The sequence below is a fragment of the Osmia lignaria genome, chromosome 11 (assembly GCF_051020975.1).
Source record: "Osmia lignaria lignaria isolate PbOS001 chromosome 11, iyOsmLign1, whole genome shotgun sequence".
Classification (NCBI taxonomy): Eukaryota; Metazoa; Arthropoda; class Insecta; order Hymenoptera; family Megachilidae; genus Osmia; species Osmia lignaria.
In genome coordinates, this window is record NC_135042.1 from 10,292,108 (window position 1) to 10,311,309 (window position 19,202).

At 39.1% G+C, this 19,202-nt stretch overlaps 3 protein-coding genes across 5 annotated transcripts in view; 2 read left to right on the forward strand and 1 right to left on the reverse strand.

The window, feature by feature from the left end:
• Meltrin (disintegrin and metalloproteinase domain-containing protein meltrin) overlaps positions 1–10,587 on the forward strand; it is a 40,944-nt gene extending 30,357 nt beyond the window's left edge. The window contains exons 4-13 of one of the 3 annotated variants that reach the window (XM_034323275.2): positions 1,549–1,738; positions 2,228–2,295; positions 2,426–2,590; positions 2,860–3,029; positions 3,136–3,327; positions 3,562–4,158; positions 4,238–4,439; positions 4,562–4,766; positions 4,865–4,994; positions 6,999–10,587. In XM_034323275.2, coding sequence (XP_034179166.2) covers positions 1,549–1,738; positions 2,228–2,295; positions 2,426–2,590; positions 2,860–3,029; positions 3,136–3,327; positions 3,562–4,158; positions 4,238–4,439; positions 4,562–4,766; positions 4,865–4,994; positions 6,999–9,597 — 4,518 coding nt within the window. In that variant the 3' untranslated portion in view covers positions 9,598–10,587. The other 2 variants (XM_034323276.2, XM_076690887.1) reach the window with 2 other exon arrangements.
• Positions 10,588–10,736: 149 nt separating this feature from the next.
• On the forward strand, positions 10,737–16,083 carry LOC117603800 (uncharacterized). Its single transcript, XM_034323293.2, has 2 exons — positions 10,737–13,034; positions 13,098–16,083. The coding sequence occupies exons 1-2, from the start codon at positions 12,930–12,932 to the stop codon at positions 15,003–15,005; spliced, it is 2,013 nt and encodes a 670-aa protein (XP_034179184.2). The 5' UTR covers positions 10,737–12,929; the 3' UTR covers positions 15,006–16,083.
• A 154-nt stretch (positions 16,084–16,237) lies between these two features.
• Positions 16,238–17,323, reverse strand: SNRPG (small nuclear ribonucleoprotein G). Its single transcript, XM_034323334.2, has 4 exons — positions 17,212–17,323; positions 17,027–17,049; positions 16,742–16,866; positions 16,238–16,657 (listed from the first exon to the last, which is right to left on the reverse strand). The coding sequence occupies exons 1-4, from the start codon at positions 17,241–17,243 to the stop codon at positions 16,607–16,609; spliced, it is 231 nt and encodes a 76-aa protein (XP_034179225.1). The 5' UTR covers positions 17,244–17,323; the 3' UTR covers positions 16,238–16,606.
• Positions 17,324–19,202: the final 1,879 nt, after the last annotated feature.

Here is a 19,202-nt window from a genome sequence, read left to right on the forward strand (position 1 = left end):
ACAATTCATATTTTTCACGAATCTCCCGCGTTCCCGTGAATCACGCGAGAAGAATAACAAGCTTTCCATGGGGCGAGAGGAGAAAGAAAGAAAAATAGCCGTCGAGAGCTGTTTTTTTTTTTTTAACGATTCAAACACCAGCCATTGATATAAATTTTTGCGAGCCGTGTTATTTACGGTTAATGGGCAGGCATAAAACATCGTCAGGACGTGTTTTCATCGAGCCCGGGGCCGGGGAGGGCGGGTTCGTTGCGCTCTGTTGTCGTCGGTTCCACATTTTACGCAATTGAATAAATGAATTGGCGCGTCCAGTTGCAATATCTTTCTCTTTCTCGGCGCAGTTTATCCGGTCCCTCGGTGTCGAGCGGACGAGCTAATTTTGGTCGTTTAAACGAGGGAAATTCTGCGAATCTAACTAGTTAGAATACTACCCGGAGCTTTCACAGTCGAAATTAAAGTAATTATTACCATTTGTTCTCTTCTGTCTGGCTTTCTCTCTCTCTCCTCCGCTGGTCCTGCTGAAAGAAACTTTCGTCAAATTTCATTTCCTTTGGTCGACGCTTTTTGTTTTTGTTCGAAATTTATATATACATCAGAGCGTCCAGACTGTTGTACGATAGGATAGTTGTTAGAGGTGTGCGAGTACTCGAATTTCGAGTCAAAGAATGATCGGTCGGTTTGAATTTGCCGAATTATTCGATAATCGACGAACTGTTTGAAACAAAAGCGAGCTACTCGGAAAAATCGAACTACTCGAATATTCGAACTGAAAATTCATCTTCAAGTAAATCGAAGTTTTACGACTGCTCGAATAGTACTCGTTATTTCGAGGGAAACAATGATCGGTCGGTCGAGCCGAGCCGAGCGCTTGAATTTGCCGAATTATTCGAAATCGACGAACTGTTTGAAACAAAAGCAAGCTACTCGGAAAAATCGAACTACTCGAATATTCGAGTAGCTTACTTTTGTTTCAAACAGTTCGTCGATTTCGAGTAATTCAGCAAATTCGATCGCTCGGCTCGGCTCGAACAATCGAACCGAGTTGTAAATTACGAGTACTCGCACACCTCTAATAGTTGTGTTATAAATGATAATTTATAGCCCGAAGGAAAGTTGAACGGGGAAAGCGTTGAAAGAAGTTGCGCAAAAGGTCGCATCACGGGGATAATCGTGCGATAAATCGGTTTTCTCGCGTTTTTCGATGACGTTTGCATTTCGAAACGGCGCGGATCCTTATTCGGGAGAAAGGAGCAAAAGGAAGTCGAAAAGGCGACTGGCTGGCCTGGCCCAGCTGAATCTGGGCCAACTATATTTGTAGCGGGTCGAATGCACGAGCGAACGGTGCTACGCGTCTCGAGAATCCAGGATAAGTCGTGGAAAATTCATTCTCGGATTTCGTCTCCACTCGAGACGAGAATCTTTCTTAGTCATCGTTTATTTCTCGTCTCGTTAAAATATATTACACCCTGGAGGTATAACAGAGACCACAAACTTGCGTTGGAATTCATTTTTGAAACTGTAAAAAGAAGAGCGTTTCGCAATTTCTAGGAACTCTGCCACTATCAAGGTAGCGTTCGAGACGTTCCTGGCTCCTGGGTAGCATTATCTACCTGCAGAGGATTGCGCGGTGTTGTTTTCGACGGCGAGAACCTTCACCACATTCACCCGGAGAAGGAATCCTTGGATTCGAACCATTACGTCTACAAGCACAACGATCTCGTCGCCAATCACACCTGCGGTAATTATCCCTCGACGCATTGATTAGAAATCTTGAAAGTAATTCCATAGTAATTGTAAGAATTTCCAATTTCTGGATTGTAAATCCCAAAGTAAAATCTCGAAAAGGGCTATCCTCCATCTGGAGGATTTAAAAGATGTAAAATTTCCGATCCTCGTGTCATCGAGGCTTATCGATGAACTGGATCTGATCGATAGCCAACGTAACATCCATCTGCAAGGTTATCGCGCTTCCTAGCGAGATAGGGGAGATCCCATGAAAGGAATCGGTTCGTTTCCAGTGCTGTGTTACCCTTGTCCCTTGTAACGCACGCATCGCTCCTTTCCTGGACTGGAAGACCTGTCTCCCGGACACTGGTCTCTCCTTAACGGTCTTAACGAATGTGGGAGCAAGATTCTACTAGCTCCCTCGACTCTTTGTCCTTAAGTTTACCGAGAATCCGAGCGACGCGACGCGACGATCATCTTGGCTGTTTTTTGTTCGGCACAGGTTACGAAGGAACGGCGCACCATGTTACCGACCATGAACACCGCAAGATCGTCAACAGAGCTACCAGGGTAGGAACCAATCGATTGTTTTTCCCTCGCTACGAAGCTTCGATAGAGAAGCTTTACATTCTCAAATACACTAGTAGACCTTTCGATATTCTGGTTTAGACTAGCAATTGGAAAGAGGCTTTTCTTACAGCACAAAAGAGCGACCGAGGTGATTCGAGGACCCTACAACGCGAACAGACATTCCAGATACGTGGAGTTGGTGCTGGTGATCGATAAGAAGGAGTACATTGCTCTCGACGAGAACCTGGACAAGGTGTATCAACACTGCAAGGACATTGCAAACATCATCAATGCTGTTAGTATATCCTCTTTGACCCTCGGGCCAATCCTGACCCAACCTCTGTAAAACGGTGTATTCGAGATACGAGATGATGATTGAATTTTATAAACGATTCACATTCGAGATGCGAAGTTCAACGATGCTTGGACGATCACGCGGTCAGGTGTTTTTGAATAAAAAACGTTCGTATATTGGAAAGATGCATAGTATCAAAGGGTCAGACCTTGCGAAGAGTTAACGCGTTAAATGCAATGAGATTTTTATGAAAATCTATCGCGTTTCAGTTGTACATGCCGCTGAACATATTCATCGCCCTGGTCGGTGTACAAGTTTGGACTGACACGGACGAGATCACTCTGTCTACAAACGGGGACACCACCCTCTCGAATTTCCTTCGTTACAGGAGAGAGAAGCTAGTCCAAGACATGCCGAACGACAACGCCCAACTGTTAACGTAAGTAGAAGAGCGATGGAAATCCCGTGTCATCGCGAGCTGATGCCGCGCCAGAGCTGCACTTTACTTTTGCCGATTGTTCAGCGAGAATGTTTGAAACTCGTAGGCGAATCACCTTCGGCGGAGGCGTGGTAGGAAAAGCGCTTAAGGGACCAATATGTACGTACGAATTTTCCGGTGGGGTCTCGATGGATCACTCGAACGTCGTTGGATTAGTGGCGGCCACCGTGGCTCATGAAATGGGTCACAATTTCGGGATGGAACACGATTCCGCCGATTGCGAATGCCCTGAAGAGAAGTAAGTTCCTTTTATCCTTAACGAACACATTTTGTAAATAAAACTCCTCGTACGGTAGAGTGTCGTAACTGAACTTCGAATGAAGTAACGCCGCCGCCCTTTGATCCCACGGTCCTTTGTGAAACAGATTCGTCAATTTGTGCGCGGAGGGCGTGATTGCGATTATCGTCGTTTCGTCGCGGTCGTAGTAACGGCTATCGTCCTCTAAACACGCTCGATTGCATCCGATTACAGATGCATCATGGCATCGTCGAGCGGCTCCTCGGGACCGACACACTGGTCGACGTGTTCTCTGGAACATCTAGCGTTGGCCTTCGAACACGGCATGGATTACTGCCTGAGGAACAAACCGCCGAAGCTTTTCGACAGTCCAATTTGTGGCAACGGATTCGTCGAACCAGGGGAACAATGCGACTGTGGCTTGAAGGAGAATTGCGACAATCCTTGTTGCAACGTAACCACCTGCATGTTGCACAGCAACGCTAGCTGCGCTACCGGAGAGTGTTGCGATCTGAAGACCTGTCGACCGAAGAGCGCTGGCACCGAATGCAGAAGCGCGGAACACGAATGCGATTTGCCGGAGTATTGCACCGGACAGAGCGAATACTGTCCGGTGGACGTGTTCAAGATGGACGGGGAATCGTGCAGTATGGGAAAAGCTTTCTGCTACCAAGGCTCGTGCAGGACGCACAACGATCAGTGCAAATTACTCTGGGGTCCTACGGGTTCGTCGTCCGACGCCCAGTGCTACGACATGAACAACAGGGGCACGAAACATGGGAACTGCGGCTACAACAGGGTCGCATCCAGCTACGTCAGGTGCACCGACGAGTAAGATTCGATCTTCTTCTTCTCTGTTTCATGTTCTCTTAGATAATGTAAAGTATGGATATTTTTGATTGGGTTTTAGGAATCTTCTTTGCGGGATGCTTCACTGCAAACACCTGAACGAGAGGCTAGAGTTCGGTATGGAATCCGTGGCGATACTAAGTCACTCGTTCATCAACAACGGGGGGAAGATTATACCCTGTCGCTCGGCTATCGTGGATCTGGGATTGAATCAGGTAGACCCTGGTCTTGCTCCAGACGGCGCCAAGTGTGCACCTGGGAAGGTAATAAATGATTCCAGGATGAGAACGAAATGATTTCTACTTCGAGACCTTGTATAATGCAATCTACGCTCGGAAGGTAACGGTGAAAGCTTTGGGTAATTTGATAAATTTCTCTAATTTAGATGTGCGTCAATCAGAAGTGCATGACGGTTGCCGATCTACGCGCATCCGTGTCCGGAGGGAAAGCGTGTCCCAATAATTGCGGAGGCAACGGTGTGTGCAACAGTTTGGGACACTGTCACTGCAGTCGTGGCTTCCGGCCGCCCGATTGCACTCAACCTGGCGTCGGTGGTTCCGAGGACAGCGGTCCAGCCGAGGATCCAAATGGTACATTTGATTTCGTTCGAATCGCTTCTAAATCGTTGACGATAATTTTAAGCAATCATTTAACATGATCAATTCTCGGTCACGTTCGTGTGTTACAGCGAGAAACGACTTTATAATGGCTCTGTACATTATCTTCTTGGGCATAGTACCGATGATTGCCCTGTCCTCGTTCGGCGTTTGGTACGTGAGAAACCCTGGCCAACACTGGAAAAAAGGAATGATGTCAACGTACGTATCTAGTCTCGATCGCGTTAAAGAGACACATAAACCGCATGCTTTTGCGTCGCGCGGTGCTCGCAGCGTAAACTCGGGTCACATGATCGGTAAAAACTTTTACGGGAGAGTAGCGATATTCTTCTCGCCCCGGCAAGAGAACTCTTCTAACACCGGCCGAATATTCACGATCAGCCAGAATCGGCCGGACAAAGAGAAGCTTCAGATAACTAAAACCGATCTGATATCGACCACTAACCCAGACGCTATTAACTGCAGCAACAGCATCGCTTACAGAAAGTCGATGTTGCTTGCAAACATGGATCAGAGGAATAACGATAAAACCTCAACCGAGAGCTCGGATTGCGTACGTTTAGCCGTTTCGTCGCCGTCGCTAGAGTCTCAAACGAGGAAAAATACGGTTAGGTCGGAATTGGGCTCGAAAATAGCCGAGTGTATTCAACAGATGCAGAAAAAGCCCTCTAAGAATAACGAGGGGCTGACGTCTAAAATGGTGACGAAGTTCGAACATCTGAACGAAAGTCCTAGCAGCAGTTCTGCCGTTACGCCAGAGACAGGTGAACCCTTGTTAGCCGACGAGAAGCCGTTCACCAAGGCACCTGCTCCTTATTATAACAAAAAACCACCCCCTCCACCGGCCCCGGCTCAAAGTTTAAAGCCAAAGATCTAATCTGATACTTTTTCCTCTGTTTTGTTTTTTATTATTTTTATTTCTTTTTAATCTCCTCTTATTTTAATATACTACTTTTTTCTAGTGCGAACGTCGTAGCAAAGAGCTTCGTGTTATCGTAGCTACGACCTTTGCATTATCACGTACAGGGTTGACGATAACGGTGATGGTTAACCCAGTCGAATCCTTATAATTGCCAAAACGAACTCGTATATAGTGTACGCTGTGATTTTTATCATCGTAATAAGTCTAATTAACGAATACTCCAACGCAGGGCTTTTTCTCATAGAGAATACACGAACCAATGTACTTAAGATTAAGTGTTTAAAAGAAATATCTTCGGGCACCGCGCAACTCGTATGGAAAAATACTTCACTCCTATCGTAGTGTACGTTCCAAACGATATTTCAACTAGATATATTTTTACAAGTAATCGGAGGAAAAAAAATATATTACTTTATGTGTATAACGTGTACGTCAATTTCGCGTCTAGCTGATTTATTTATTCATTTATTATTATTATTATTACTATTATTATTATTACGTTACTAGTATCGTTTCATGCTCAATTTATACGATAGACACATGTATATTGACGTGATATCATTAGAACATTATAGATACTTTTACACCGTATAACAGTACCAAAAAATGGGTGATAATGAAGTATAAGAAAATGCTTCTCTGTCAGCTCGAAAAGCTTGAAAGTCATGTTTCAAGAGACGATGAAGAAGCATAAACGTAGAGCATGCATAGAAGTTGTGACACGAGCATGAGCATGCGTGAGTTTCTTTTCTATGGCTTTTGCATTTTTAAGATCACTGAAACGTCTATCTTAATGACTAAGTCGATGAGTCAGAATTAAAGATCAGTCTATAATCGGAACGATTCTCGATGAAAACATAAACAAGAGTCAACGTTTGATTATCTCATTTTTTTTTTTTTTTAGTGTCAATGAATATTTTCAATATTTTATCATTGAAACAGCTGACACTTGAACGGATAAGTTGTAAAAGTTTATTCAATAAAAGTAGCATTTTATACAAAGTGTACACAGTTTTCTTATGCAATCAAGAACTTCCTTCTTCCAGAAACGCTTGCTACTAACACTTTAATCTTTGACTAACAATCCCCAGCAAATTTATCGCGTGTTTGCATGCGTTTTTTTTTTTTTCTTTTTTTGGTGGCTCGTTTGACCAGCACACGTTTGGTTCTTTGCAACTGCATGTGTCGGTGGTGTTTGAAGAATAAAAAGAAAAAGAGTGGAAGAACGTAGCCTGCTTGCGACACCTCGATTCCTTGGCTTACACTTGTGCTTAAAATTTCAGGACCGATCGCGGCCACAACGGACTATCCATCAAAACGATCGATCGTTCCAGTCCTTTGCCTCGTAGCATCGAAACGATCGATTCTAGGCTGAGCCAAGATCCAGCGTGCGCGAGCTTGTTGCCGAAAGCCCAACCGGACAAGCCTTACAACAATAACCTGTTCGGCCAGTTCAAAGGCTTCACGATCACACCGATCAAGAGTCAAACGAAACCACCTGAGCCGAATAAACCGGCACCACCTCCGCCTACGATCCCAACCGTAGCCATCAAAACCAACATCAAGACTATCCCGAAGAATAATCCGTCGAGAAGCTCTTTATTGAACACGACGTCTAGCTTCAACGATGCATCCGTTGCACCAACTCTGCCGCCTTTGAATCCAGGCTGCACCGCCCGTCCTCTGATCAGTAGTCCGGTGCTGGCAGCGACAACCTGCACCTCCGTGGAGTTAGTGTCTCCCAAGACCTCCACTAGACCTCCTGATGGACCCACCAGGCCAGCTCCGGCTCCTCCTCTTTCCAACGATATCCAAAAACCTCCCAGACCCAACAGTACACCCTTGACAAACGTCCTGGTGCCTGAACCCGTCGAAAAGAAAGCCGACAAGAGCGGTACCCTGAACAGATTAGCCAACATGCTTCGACCAAACTCTGGTATCATAAAGGTGGGACTGCAAGCGTCCCAAAAAGACGAGAAGAACACTAATTCTTTACCTAGAACGCAGCACCTTAAAGCGAACAAGGTGATCGATAAAGAAATCTTAAGGAACTTGGAGATCTCCAACCCTATCCCTCAGAAGGAGATCGAGATACCCACACCAGCCATCTCCGTGATCCCTGCCACTGATGTGGATAAGAAAAACGTGGTGCTACGGGCTCAGTCGATGAGGGACAACAAGGTCACACCAAGACCAACGATCCAAACCTTTGGATCCATGAGACAGACGACACCGGTCAAGAGACCAACGAGTATTCCAGCTAGTACCAGACCCACTGCTCCACCTCCAGGACCTCCTACATCCACGGCCACCACCACGGACAAGATCAACGAGACAGGGAAGATTCCTGGTCTACCCGGTTACCAAACTCCGCAAGTGAAGAATATGCAAAAGGTAGTGGACAATGCTTACGACGACTGCATGAATCTCGTCTCTGACTCGTCTTTGACTAAGATCACCGAAGAATCGCCAACGAACGATAATATTTACGCTGTCATAGAGGAGGCTGTTCCCGAGAAGAATCGAAAGAATCCGGAATTGGAGAAGAAGCAGGTCGACAACGAGTACAAACAACCGAAACGCGTGGAGACAACGTCCAACTCTGCTGGATTAGAGTCGATGGGTCTGTTGTCGGAGATCGTATCGGAGATATCGAATCGAAACTTTGATTCCATATACTCGACCGCCACACTGAAGAAGGGACAGGAGGCTGAGAATTCGAAGAACATGGAAGACTTGGGCTCCAACAGTTCCCTAGGCGCTTACGTGAACTCGAACCACTACAAATCACCGGGCAGCATTTATTCGAATTCTACCTCCGGCAAGTTCAACTCCTCCAGTTCGACGACCAGTTCGGGCTACTTGAATCCTTCGGCGTTGAACGTGCCCCAGCAACAGTCGAACAAAGTCGTGCCAGACGCGAAAACGTTGAACAAAAATAAACCAGTGTCTCTGAGTTCGACGAACCCGAATTTGAACGACGATATATCGAAAGAGCTGGGTATGAAACCGGCGGAAGAGGTCGTACACCGTAAGCCACTCGCTCCTCTGAAAACTCGAGGCATTCAACGTGCATCGACGAACTCGAAGAGCGAGGAGGACACGGTCGACGGTAAGGAACAACCGTTGAAACCACCTCTTGGAAGAACAAAAACCCCACCGAACATCAGAACGTCGAAAGATAGCAGGCAAAGCGTGGACACCGCATCAAAGTCTAAACATGGAACTAAACAGAGTTCAAACTTGGATACAGTGAGCCAAGATTCAGAGACTAAAAGTAATAAAAACAGCACCGGTAGCTTGGATAAGGATTCTCACAATAAATTATCCATGAAAACTGTGCCTTGTAGTCCTAAGGATAACGGGGGAAGGTTGAACAGCCCTGATTTAGTGTCTAGTTGTTCGAATTCCAACCAAAACAGTACAAAATCACCGGATGTTCTTGGAAACAATCCAAAGCTAAGTTTACAGCCGAAGAATGTTCAAAAAACGCCGACGCTTCCTCGAGGAAACGCCAAGGCAACCTCCACGCCGCCGAAGCCGTCGAACGTTGCCTCCAAGGGTACCGGTCCCCCTTTGGAGAAGAAGAAACCGTTTTCGGTCGGTGGTAACGTTAACGTCACCAAATCTTTATCAACGACCGCGAAGGATGCAACGACGAAGAACGCGTTGTCGAAATCGAATCAGAAAACGGAAACGAAGACCGGAGATTTAGGAACGAAGACGAACGCGGTGCAAAGGGCAGCTAGCAGCAAATCGAACGTGGCATCTCTGCAGCAAAAATTCGAGGCCAACAGAAACGTGAACGCGTCGAGGACGATACCGAGTGTACACAAAAAGACTGTCGGGAAGACGACGGAAACTGCTGGTGTTAAAAAGTGACTGACACGTGTGGAACAACTAGACAAAGGGAGGATCTACTTGAAATATTCTAGTCTACTGGTCGTTTAAATGGGGACGCGCGAGATTTCTTCTATGAATTTTATTTTATTGCATTGACACCCCTCGATGGACGGAATTGGATTTTTAATCATGGATTTCAATTGACTTTGACTGTTTCTTCGGATGAGATACTTGACGCGTTGACTGTCATCGCTGTTAGATCAGTGTCACGAATTTCATTTATTCGTATAAAGAAAGGAAGATTATTCCGAATATCACTAATAGTACACCAGTAATTCGAAGCATAGTAAATTGAAGCGTTAGATTGAAAAATTCAGTTTAGGTATGGCAGTCAATGATTTAACCCTTTCGTTATCGAACCACGACAGGATACAGGTATCTTCTGGAAGCATTGAAATAAATATTACTCGTCAAGCTTCCAAGAGATCAATTTTCGATTATCGCACGGCACAGAGAAAGGGTTAAAGATTATGCAAAAGAGGACAGTCACGATAGTACAATGATCGATTCGCTATGGGTACATCGAGCGAATGAGATAATTGTTTGAAAAAAAGTACGCGAACGTAACTCGTATTTACTATCAGAATTACTGAAGCTAGGTTGTATTACGGTCAAATATTACCACCGTGTGTAAATAGTAGTTACTTAAAAATATATAATACGAATATTTTTTGTAGAGATCATCCATTACCACGTAACGTACCAGGAAACGTTCAGAAACGTCAGACTATTTCTCTTACGAGGACTTTTTTTGTAAAATGAGATGACGGGACGAGCAGCAGTTATTTTCAAAGGTTTCGCTCGAAATTTCTTAAACTCTGTGATATAACGTGTAACGAAAGGTGTGTGACACAGACACGTCGTACGTTATTGTAAGTAGCCGAGTATAGACGCGACCAAATCTATCCATTTTATATCATATCTTCATGAAAGAAAACAAGAACGAAAAGGAAAAAAAAAAAAAAGAAAGGATACTAAACGAACTCTTAAAAGTAATAACACTTTCCAAAGACTATGCGTGTCACAGTTCACACTTGTTTCTTTCCGATGAGTGCGATCGTACGAGTACCATTGTGATTCAGAACCGAATCAAAATTCAGAGAGCGCGATTAAGTTTAAGAGAGCTTAAGCATATCTACTGTAGTATTCGTTAGAGTCTGCAAGAAAAATGCAATACGTTCCGTTCGAGACGGGGAATTTCTTCTGCGATAAAAATACGCTCGAATTAAAACGTTAAGAGATATTTTTGCTTAAACCACGCAAACCTTTGCTTTCATCATTATTAGCGGCGTAGACACGCGGAACACCTAACAGAAGGAAGAAGAAGAAGAAAAATAATAAAAATAAAAGAGAAATATTTATTTGACTGAGCGATGTAAATATGTTTATAACGTTATAGATGTAAGTAACATTTTTGTACAATGTACCTCTTCGTGCTCGCTAAGTGATCGTTCGCGAAACCACGTTGTTTAGCTTCTTTTAAAAAACGGTGTCTCGTTCGATCTATCTTTAAACGTGTAAAATTCGCCTGTACCAAAACAAAGAAGAAGAAGAAAATAATGGAAAAACGAAAAGTTTTTATTGAACGGTACAGTTGTAGGGTAATATTTTATGCATTTATTATTTTAACGAAGCGATCTTTCGTGATGTGCATTTCTCGTATACGCTTGTTCGCGATAATATTTTTTCATTTATATTATAGTTCCTATATTGTATATACAGACGCAAACGTTTCGATTTGTTGAAGCTTTCTCAGAGGCCGCAACGTTAAGTTCAATAAAGCTTTTCGAATAACTTAACCCCGTTGATCGCGTATCGTTTTATAGTAATCGTAGTTATTCCGCTTCCATTTTCTTTCCACGCGACGACGACGTTGTACGTGTCGTCCTCGGTGTAAAGACAATCAGACATTTTTCAAAATAAGATGCGCTTTTGAAGAAAGCCTTGGCCGTTAACCGAGCAATATAAATTTCATTCATTTTTAGTATTTTACAGTTGTGTTAAGTCACAGTGTGACTATCAATCATGGTTACATTATACGTTCAATACCAAAGATAAATTATATTTTATGAATTAACCCTTTCATGACTACAAACTGCATAGATCGTGGACTAAGGACCCAATATGTTTATCTGGGTGAAATATGTATACGTATAGTGATTTACTGTTTAATTGGTTAATTGTAATAATAATTTTTTTAAGCATTTAGTCCGCAGCGTCTGCATACCACGAATTGTATTTAAGGTTGAGAGGGTTAAAGGGCCAAGATATACGCCACCGTTAACTTAACACTTAAACGTTGCCCCGTAACTTGTACATTTCCCAATGCATTAGTAACATAACAATAAATTCTTTATTCCACGCAGGCTTTTTTTCATAATTCATTGACACTATGATCGAGAGAAAAGGTAGGTGAATAAATTCCGACTTTTGGGTACAGTGGAACGAGATATCAAAAGGAAGAATCTATTGTCTAAAGTTGATTGATTAAAATTTCAGGATTCCTGATGTCTTATAAGCTCTGAAAAGTCTTGCAGTATTAGCGGGAAAATGAGTATTTAAATTACGAAATAAATCGATGGTTTGAGCTAGACTAAAACTGTAATATACGTTAAAGGATAGTAGGTGCCAAGAGCTTAATCAAAAAGTATGCATCAAGTGGGAGAAGCCTTCCCCTTATGCCATTCCCCTCCAATGGGACTCGCTTAAGCAAACCATAGCCTGCGAAGAATAAAACTGATACGTTTGATATTACAGTATTATAAACACCATTGAATTGTGCTCTATTCTCTGTTAGTACGCACCTTTCGTGCGTAAGTTTTTCACAAACAAAAAAGAGATTCACATTCTTTCAAGAGAAACTTAATTTTCGTGTACGAAGTACATATTTGATTTAATGTGATTATAAGTTGCGTGAATGCTTGTTGAATAATACGTTTATTGATCCTAATTAGTAATAATAATACACGAAAGCTGTGAGCATTTCGTTGCCAAATGTTGCTAAACCACCCTAAACACTGTGTACCCAACAATGTGAGGGAGTACTATTGCGATTTGTCAAAGAACCGATAACCTAACAGTTATTTGAAGCATTGGGAATAGTTTCACATAACATTTCATAGATGAAATCATAAGAGATTCTAACGTTTAATAATTTCGTTTAATGACATTGCTATCGTAAAGAATTAGTGCACGCATTATGGTGTAATCAAGTGTAACATCACGATTCGTAATTATGTCGCATTGTTGCACGACAACAAGAAAAAAAAATTCATTGTGATTTACAAATTATCTGAATTTTATATTTTTATATGGTGAAAATGGCCCATGCTCCATTACCAAAGCTTATCTGTGAACCAGTAAATACACTTAAGATGTGCCCCACGGATTTTACTACGTCAACCGCTTTGTCCGATGTGAGTTTGACGTTTACGATCTGTTTCTTTATTTTATTATGTTATACTTTATTTTATTTATAGGTATTAAAATCGGATCCAGTGAAACGGCTGTTTAATCAACCAAATATTGTTATTAAGACGTTTCCTTTACAAATAAATACAACCTTTACCTCAGATGATAATGTTGTCACAAACAAACTAAATAATTTAAATACGAATTTAAATGAATCAAACCAACCAGAATTATCTGTAATTTCTTTACAGATGGATCAAGAATCTGGTAAAGAAGATGAGAATCTCTTGCCTTCTAAAAGTCAAGGTAAATCAGAAGTTACATTAGTACCTATTAAAAGGGAAGAAAAACCTTGTGGTCACTACGAACCTTGTGAGAATATTGTTTGTGACGTGGCTGTACAACAGTATGTGGATCATGAAGGAGTATCGCCTATGTTAGCTATTAACATAGAGGAAGATGAAATAAATGCACCTGTTTCAAAACATTGCTCAAACGAGAAGTGTGATGCATTGAGCATTGATCATGATCGTTGTCGCAGAGCTGTAGTGAGACTGAATAGGTGTAATGAAATAATGGCATGTGACATTTGTGGTATTCCTTTAACGACGCAGAGATCTCGCATATCCCATAAAAGTTGTGTAAGGAGAAATGAGTATAGGCATAATGAAACTGACGGTGCTCAAATACTAAAAGTAAAAATGCGTGAAAGAGAAATTCAAATGATAGAAGATTCTAAAACGAAAAAGAACGAATATATGGATCCTATTACAGGAAATAACCTTGCAATGGAAGCACTAAAGAATAATGAGGAATTAATTGTAATTCCACAATCTGTTCCTGCCCAGCAACCAGAAATTTCTATAAGTCTTGTACCTACAACTCAATCTACTCAAGATACTGATTCTGTAAATAATGTCCTAGGCAAATGTTTACCTAATATACCAATTGTATTACAACAGCAAGGTATATTCTTTGGTAAAACACAGTGCTCTAATGAAAATAGTGCAACTACTCCAATACAGGTAGCTTTGCCTAATACTTTGAACATACCACTTGTAACAACAACTGGTGCAGTTCCTTTATCTCAGAATCAATATATTACATTTGCAACGCAAAGTAATATACAACCAATAGCAATAAATGATTTGCTGTTGTCACAATCACAAATTATGACAACACCAATTCAACCTAAACCATTGCTAACTCCTATACGCGTTGTACCTATAACTAATTTAATAACACAACCATCATTGTTGCATCAAACACAAGGTATACCAAAGTTTTGCATCATGGCAGATAATACGGTACCACCTCCGAAACCACCTTCACCACCACCACCACCACCGCCACCACCACCACCAACTGTAACAAGCCCACAGCCTATTCAGCTCTCGCTATCTGTGCCAAGCATTGATATTTCAGATGACAATGAAATAAAACCGCAAACAAGGAAGAAAATAATAAGAAAAAAGCACCAACATAAAAACAAGAATTTCAAATGCAATTATTGTCTTAAAAGTTTTAGCACAGATTGGTATTTCAAAGTGCATGTTGCTAAGCATACAGGTGAGAAACAATATCCTTGTAAAATATGTACAATGTCCTTTATTAATCGTTCTGATATGAAAGACCATTTACTAAAAGAACATAAAATTGGGAATACTCCGGAAATGCATAACCAGCATCATATTAAAGGCCATAAGTGCCAAGACTGTAATATCATATATGTAAATATTGATCACTTAAAGCATCATAAGGAAAAATGTCATAGAAAAACAGAATGCACATTTTGCCATAATGAAATTTTGATAGACGATTTAGATAGGCATATAGAATTAATGCACAAACATATAAAGAAGGAAAATACAGTGGAAGAAAATGGTAATAATGATAACAGTTCTGGTAAAAGAGCTAAACTAAAAGTTCCTTCAAATACCGCAAAAGATGATAATAAAACAAATGGATATTGTTAGGTACATCAAAACTATATTGTATTGTGAAACATTCCAATTTAGCCACTCATTACAGTTGAAACAAACAAAAAAAGAGAAAAGAATCAAATTACATAGATCGAAAGTATTTCTGTTGTAAATATTAAATGATTTAATTATATTTTCAAAAAGATGTTTAAACATTATAGCTAATTAAGTGTTAATTTTATTTTAGTATCAAATTTTATGTTAAACTCTTAATACAAAAATAAAAAGTAGGGAAAAGTAAAGATGTTTCACAAAGTTCAAAAGAAAATCAATATTTTTGAGGTAAATAACACAGTATAAAAAATTATGAACGGAACAAGTTAAAGTTAGGAAAAATTATGCTGTACGAAAAATTTCAAACTGTGATATGTGGCCATCTTTCCACTACAACAATTCTGTTTTCATATAATGTAAAAATTCACCTTCTTAATTACATATTCAATGTAATTAATACATACTAACAACCATTTAAATATAACATATTTATTTATGTATACAAGTAAATAATAGTACATATCTTGAAATGCACAGGAAAAAATTGTAATAAAAGGCATATTCATATTTTAAGATCAAGAAATTTGTTATTGATATTTAGAGTATTTTGTATGGAAAGAGGGTTTAAATGCCATTTTTTAAATGTAAATATATATTAGTGACATTGTGTTCCTTTTTTCTAGCTGAGTATTCATTCACATAAATTAAAATTTTTAAAAATCTTTACTAATATAAATCGTGTAATCATGTGAAGATGTTAATATTGCTAAAAAATTCTTTTGGACATTTTAATCTTTATGTTATAGCCTTAAATTGAAATATTTTATTAGATTTAGAATTATTTTACTATATGGTAGAACAATGCCTATTCCTATAAGTATTTGACTGTTCAAAATAACGGTAAACCTGTAAATACTTTTATATTATTACTATTGGATAAATCAAGTACTTAGAGTATTAGAATTGTACTAAATACATTAATAGTATGAAGAAAAGTTTGTAATTGTACATGGGTTAAATACATTGAAACTAAAATATTACTGAATGTTAACAAAAGAGTAAAACAGATAAAAACAGTACTTTCTGCAAATACAAAGAGTTCCTTTTTGATGAAGGAAACTAGGTGAAATATTGTGTGCCTTCTAAATTTTAATGTTCCTTATATAAATACATTTTTCCATCACTTGGTGAAAAAATAAATGTTAATTATAAAATGAAATCGATTCCATCAATTCGTTTTGCCATCTTTATTGACAATAAAAATTCACTTCTAATGCAATTATGCATTAAATGAATTATTGATGAAGACTATGTATGTGTGTATTTAATACTTGTAACATTATATGTTATAATACAATTGAAATTGAAATATTTTTTTATAATGATAAAAATCAACATGTTCATTGCAATATGAAAAGTTTAATCTTTCAATTACATAGTTTACAAACTATTTTTGAAATAATCAATGTTATGAAAGTACTAACTTAAACATATTCTGGAAGAAACATTTGAAAATAATTACTTATTAATGTATTTATATAAAAGGTTATAGAAATAAATTACTGTTTAATATCGAAATCATTTATTTAAAATAGTTCAATTCATATCCTGTCTAAAGCTTCTAACATTATCACGCTGTTCCCGCGAATTACCTAGAACAACAACGCAACATAAAAATTTGTTTGCTTTTAAATTGTATTATTAACATCAATTGAATATTTCATAATATAACTTACCACCATTCCAATATTGTTTTTAGTACCATCTTTACACTCTTCAATACTTTCGTCTATAACCATATTCATAAATGGATCAAAACCACGTAAAATTCCAATAACATGTCTACCGCCATTTAATTTTACTGCAAACATAATACACTATTTTTAATACAGGTAATTTATAACAATACAGTTATATACATTGATGTTTTTTATCGCATGAATAGTCTCCTAACCAATAAGGTTTAACCTATATCAAAATTTATTTAAATGTTTGAATAATTTCAAGCGTTCTTTACTTACAGGATAATCTCTTGTCCATATACCTAAAACAGAAGAAAAGAACTTTCTATCAGTTGCTTACAAACACGTTACATTTATTTATTTACATTTATATTATTATTTATATCATCTCTATATGGAGTAACGTAAATGCAATGTAACATACGTTATAACATATTGCAAATTAAACCATTTTTTATACTTACTTTTTAAGTTCTGGAGGATGTGCTTTACTCATTTTTACAGTATTTTTGTTTTTAAGGAAGAAGAAAGGTTATCAGAAACTTTTTTCCCGACTTTTAAAACCTGAACGACGCTATAGTGCGATTTCAGGTATGCCAAACATTAAATTTGTAAGTACTACCAACTTTGTTCCAAACTGCTGAAGACTTCAAGGAAGTTAGTGAATTCAAAGTTCTAAAGAAGCGTCGAACAATACATTGGAGGATTTAAATAAATCATATACATTGGCAGACACTGTAGAACGGTAACTTTATTCTGTATTCTCTATACTAATACATAAAATAAGTGCATCGCAATTTAGCATACATTGGTTTGAAAATTTAACAGAAACATTGTCCCAGTTTTCTCGGTCAACAAAGTTTGGTCGTATCTCAAGTGATCCTACTTTAAAACGTTTATTTGTAACACACATTATACATGTACATATAACTTCATCGTTTAACATATTATATTCTTGCAAGGTACTGTCAGTACAAAATATAAGTACATTCATATTTATAAAAGTACAACGTTCACATTCCGTCGAAAAAAACGGAAGAAATAACGTTTATCTTAAAACATCGGAATAAGTAAGGATTTCGATAGCGCGCTTTGCATTTCGATTTGATCGTACGCTTTGGTTTGTAAACTTGAGTCACTAGCAAATTCAGCATCTTTTGTCTATTTTCTAATTCTATCATTTTCGTTACTAACATTTTTTTTTCCTTATTTCAGGAAGCAGGAATCATCGATATAAGTTTGAAAGCAATCGAACAACATTCTCGTGGAAAAGTTCTTCGAAAAATTTGCCCGCGCGGAAGATCCTAAAACCAGTCTGGTGAAAGCGTCAAAATTCTTATATCCTATGTACATACATCGAATTAAATTATTACATCACAGGTAAAGCGTATAATTCAAAATTCTAATATTTTCCAGGTACTGCATAGATTGAAGTGCACAGTATGTTAGTAGCTGGAGGTTCATCAATTTATGAAATACCCAGAAATTCAACGGAACGGATACATGGAAGAAAGAATCGCAGCGTATGTAGTTAATGCTTTGATCGAACTGATATCAGGTACTTTGGAAAATTTGCATTCATTGAATTATACGCTTTAACGACGGCTATCTTACGGCTAACTCTCAAGGAATGGCTTATGATTATCATGGACATACACTTCGACAGGAGGCATTTGACATAGCAATCGCTAATAAAAGAATTTTTTCAGGAAAACGTGGCTCAAGAGAATCGAGTGTATGTCACATAACGAACAGCAAAACCTTTTGTAAGCACGAGAACATGAAAAGTATTGCCACCTTTCGGCGCCATTCTCAATCAGGATTCGTGCATACTTTTATCCGCTATCGTTAAAGATGCAACATTATAAGATGGAACGGATTCGAAAACAGTCATAGGTAAACATCTCGATTCCTTCGAGTTTACCAATTTTCCAGTTACAATAAATCTTCTTAGAAAATAACTAATCGATCGCTGGTTGTACTGCAGGCAATGATTGAGAGTGTAAGACTCGGAGAATCGGTGAATCCTTAAAACGAAGTAAAAAAGACGGTGTAATAGAAATTTGAAAGAAAACGAACGAACGCAATCCATCGTAATTTATGGTACGGTATTTTACAACGTTCATGGACGCATTACTATAAGAACATCGAAAAATCTGAATGCACCAGTGGCGTAACCAGAGGCAGTGAGGGATCTAATATGTAATAAGGACTTTTAAGTAGCAGCAAGCTTTTGTAGAAGGCTTGCAACGAGTGTACAATTTATCACATGTACGTCGATAAAGGAATACAGATATGTTGCGTGCAATTACATACGATCTACGACGTCTAAATTCTTTTTTTTTCTGTTTTATTTTCTCTAGGTATATGAACGATCTCGAGTACCTTCCAACGTGTTTTCATAAGCATCGAGTTCACTCGCTATAGTGGTTACGCTAATGGAATGTACTCGCAA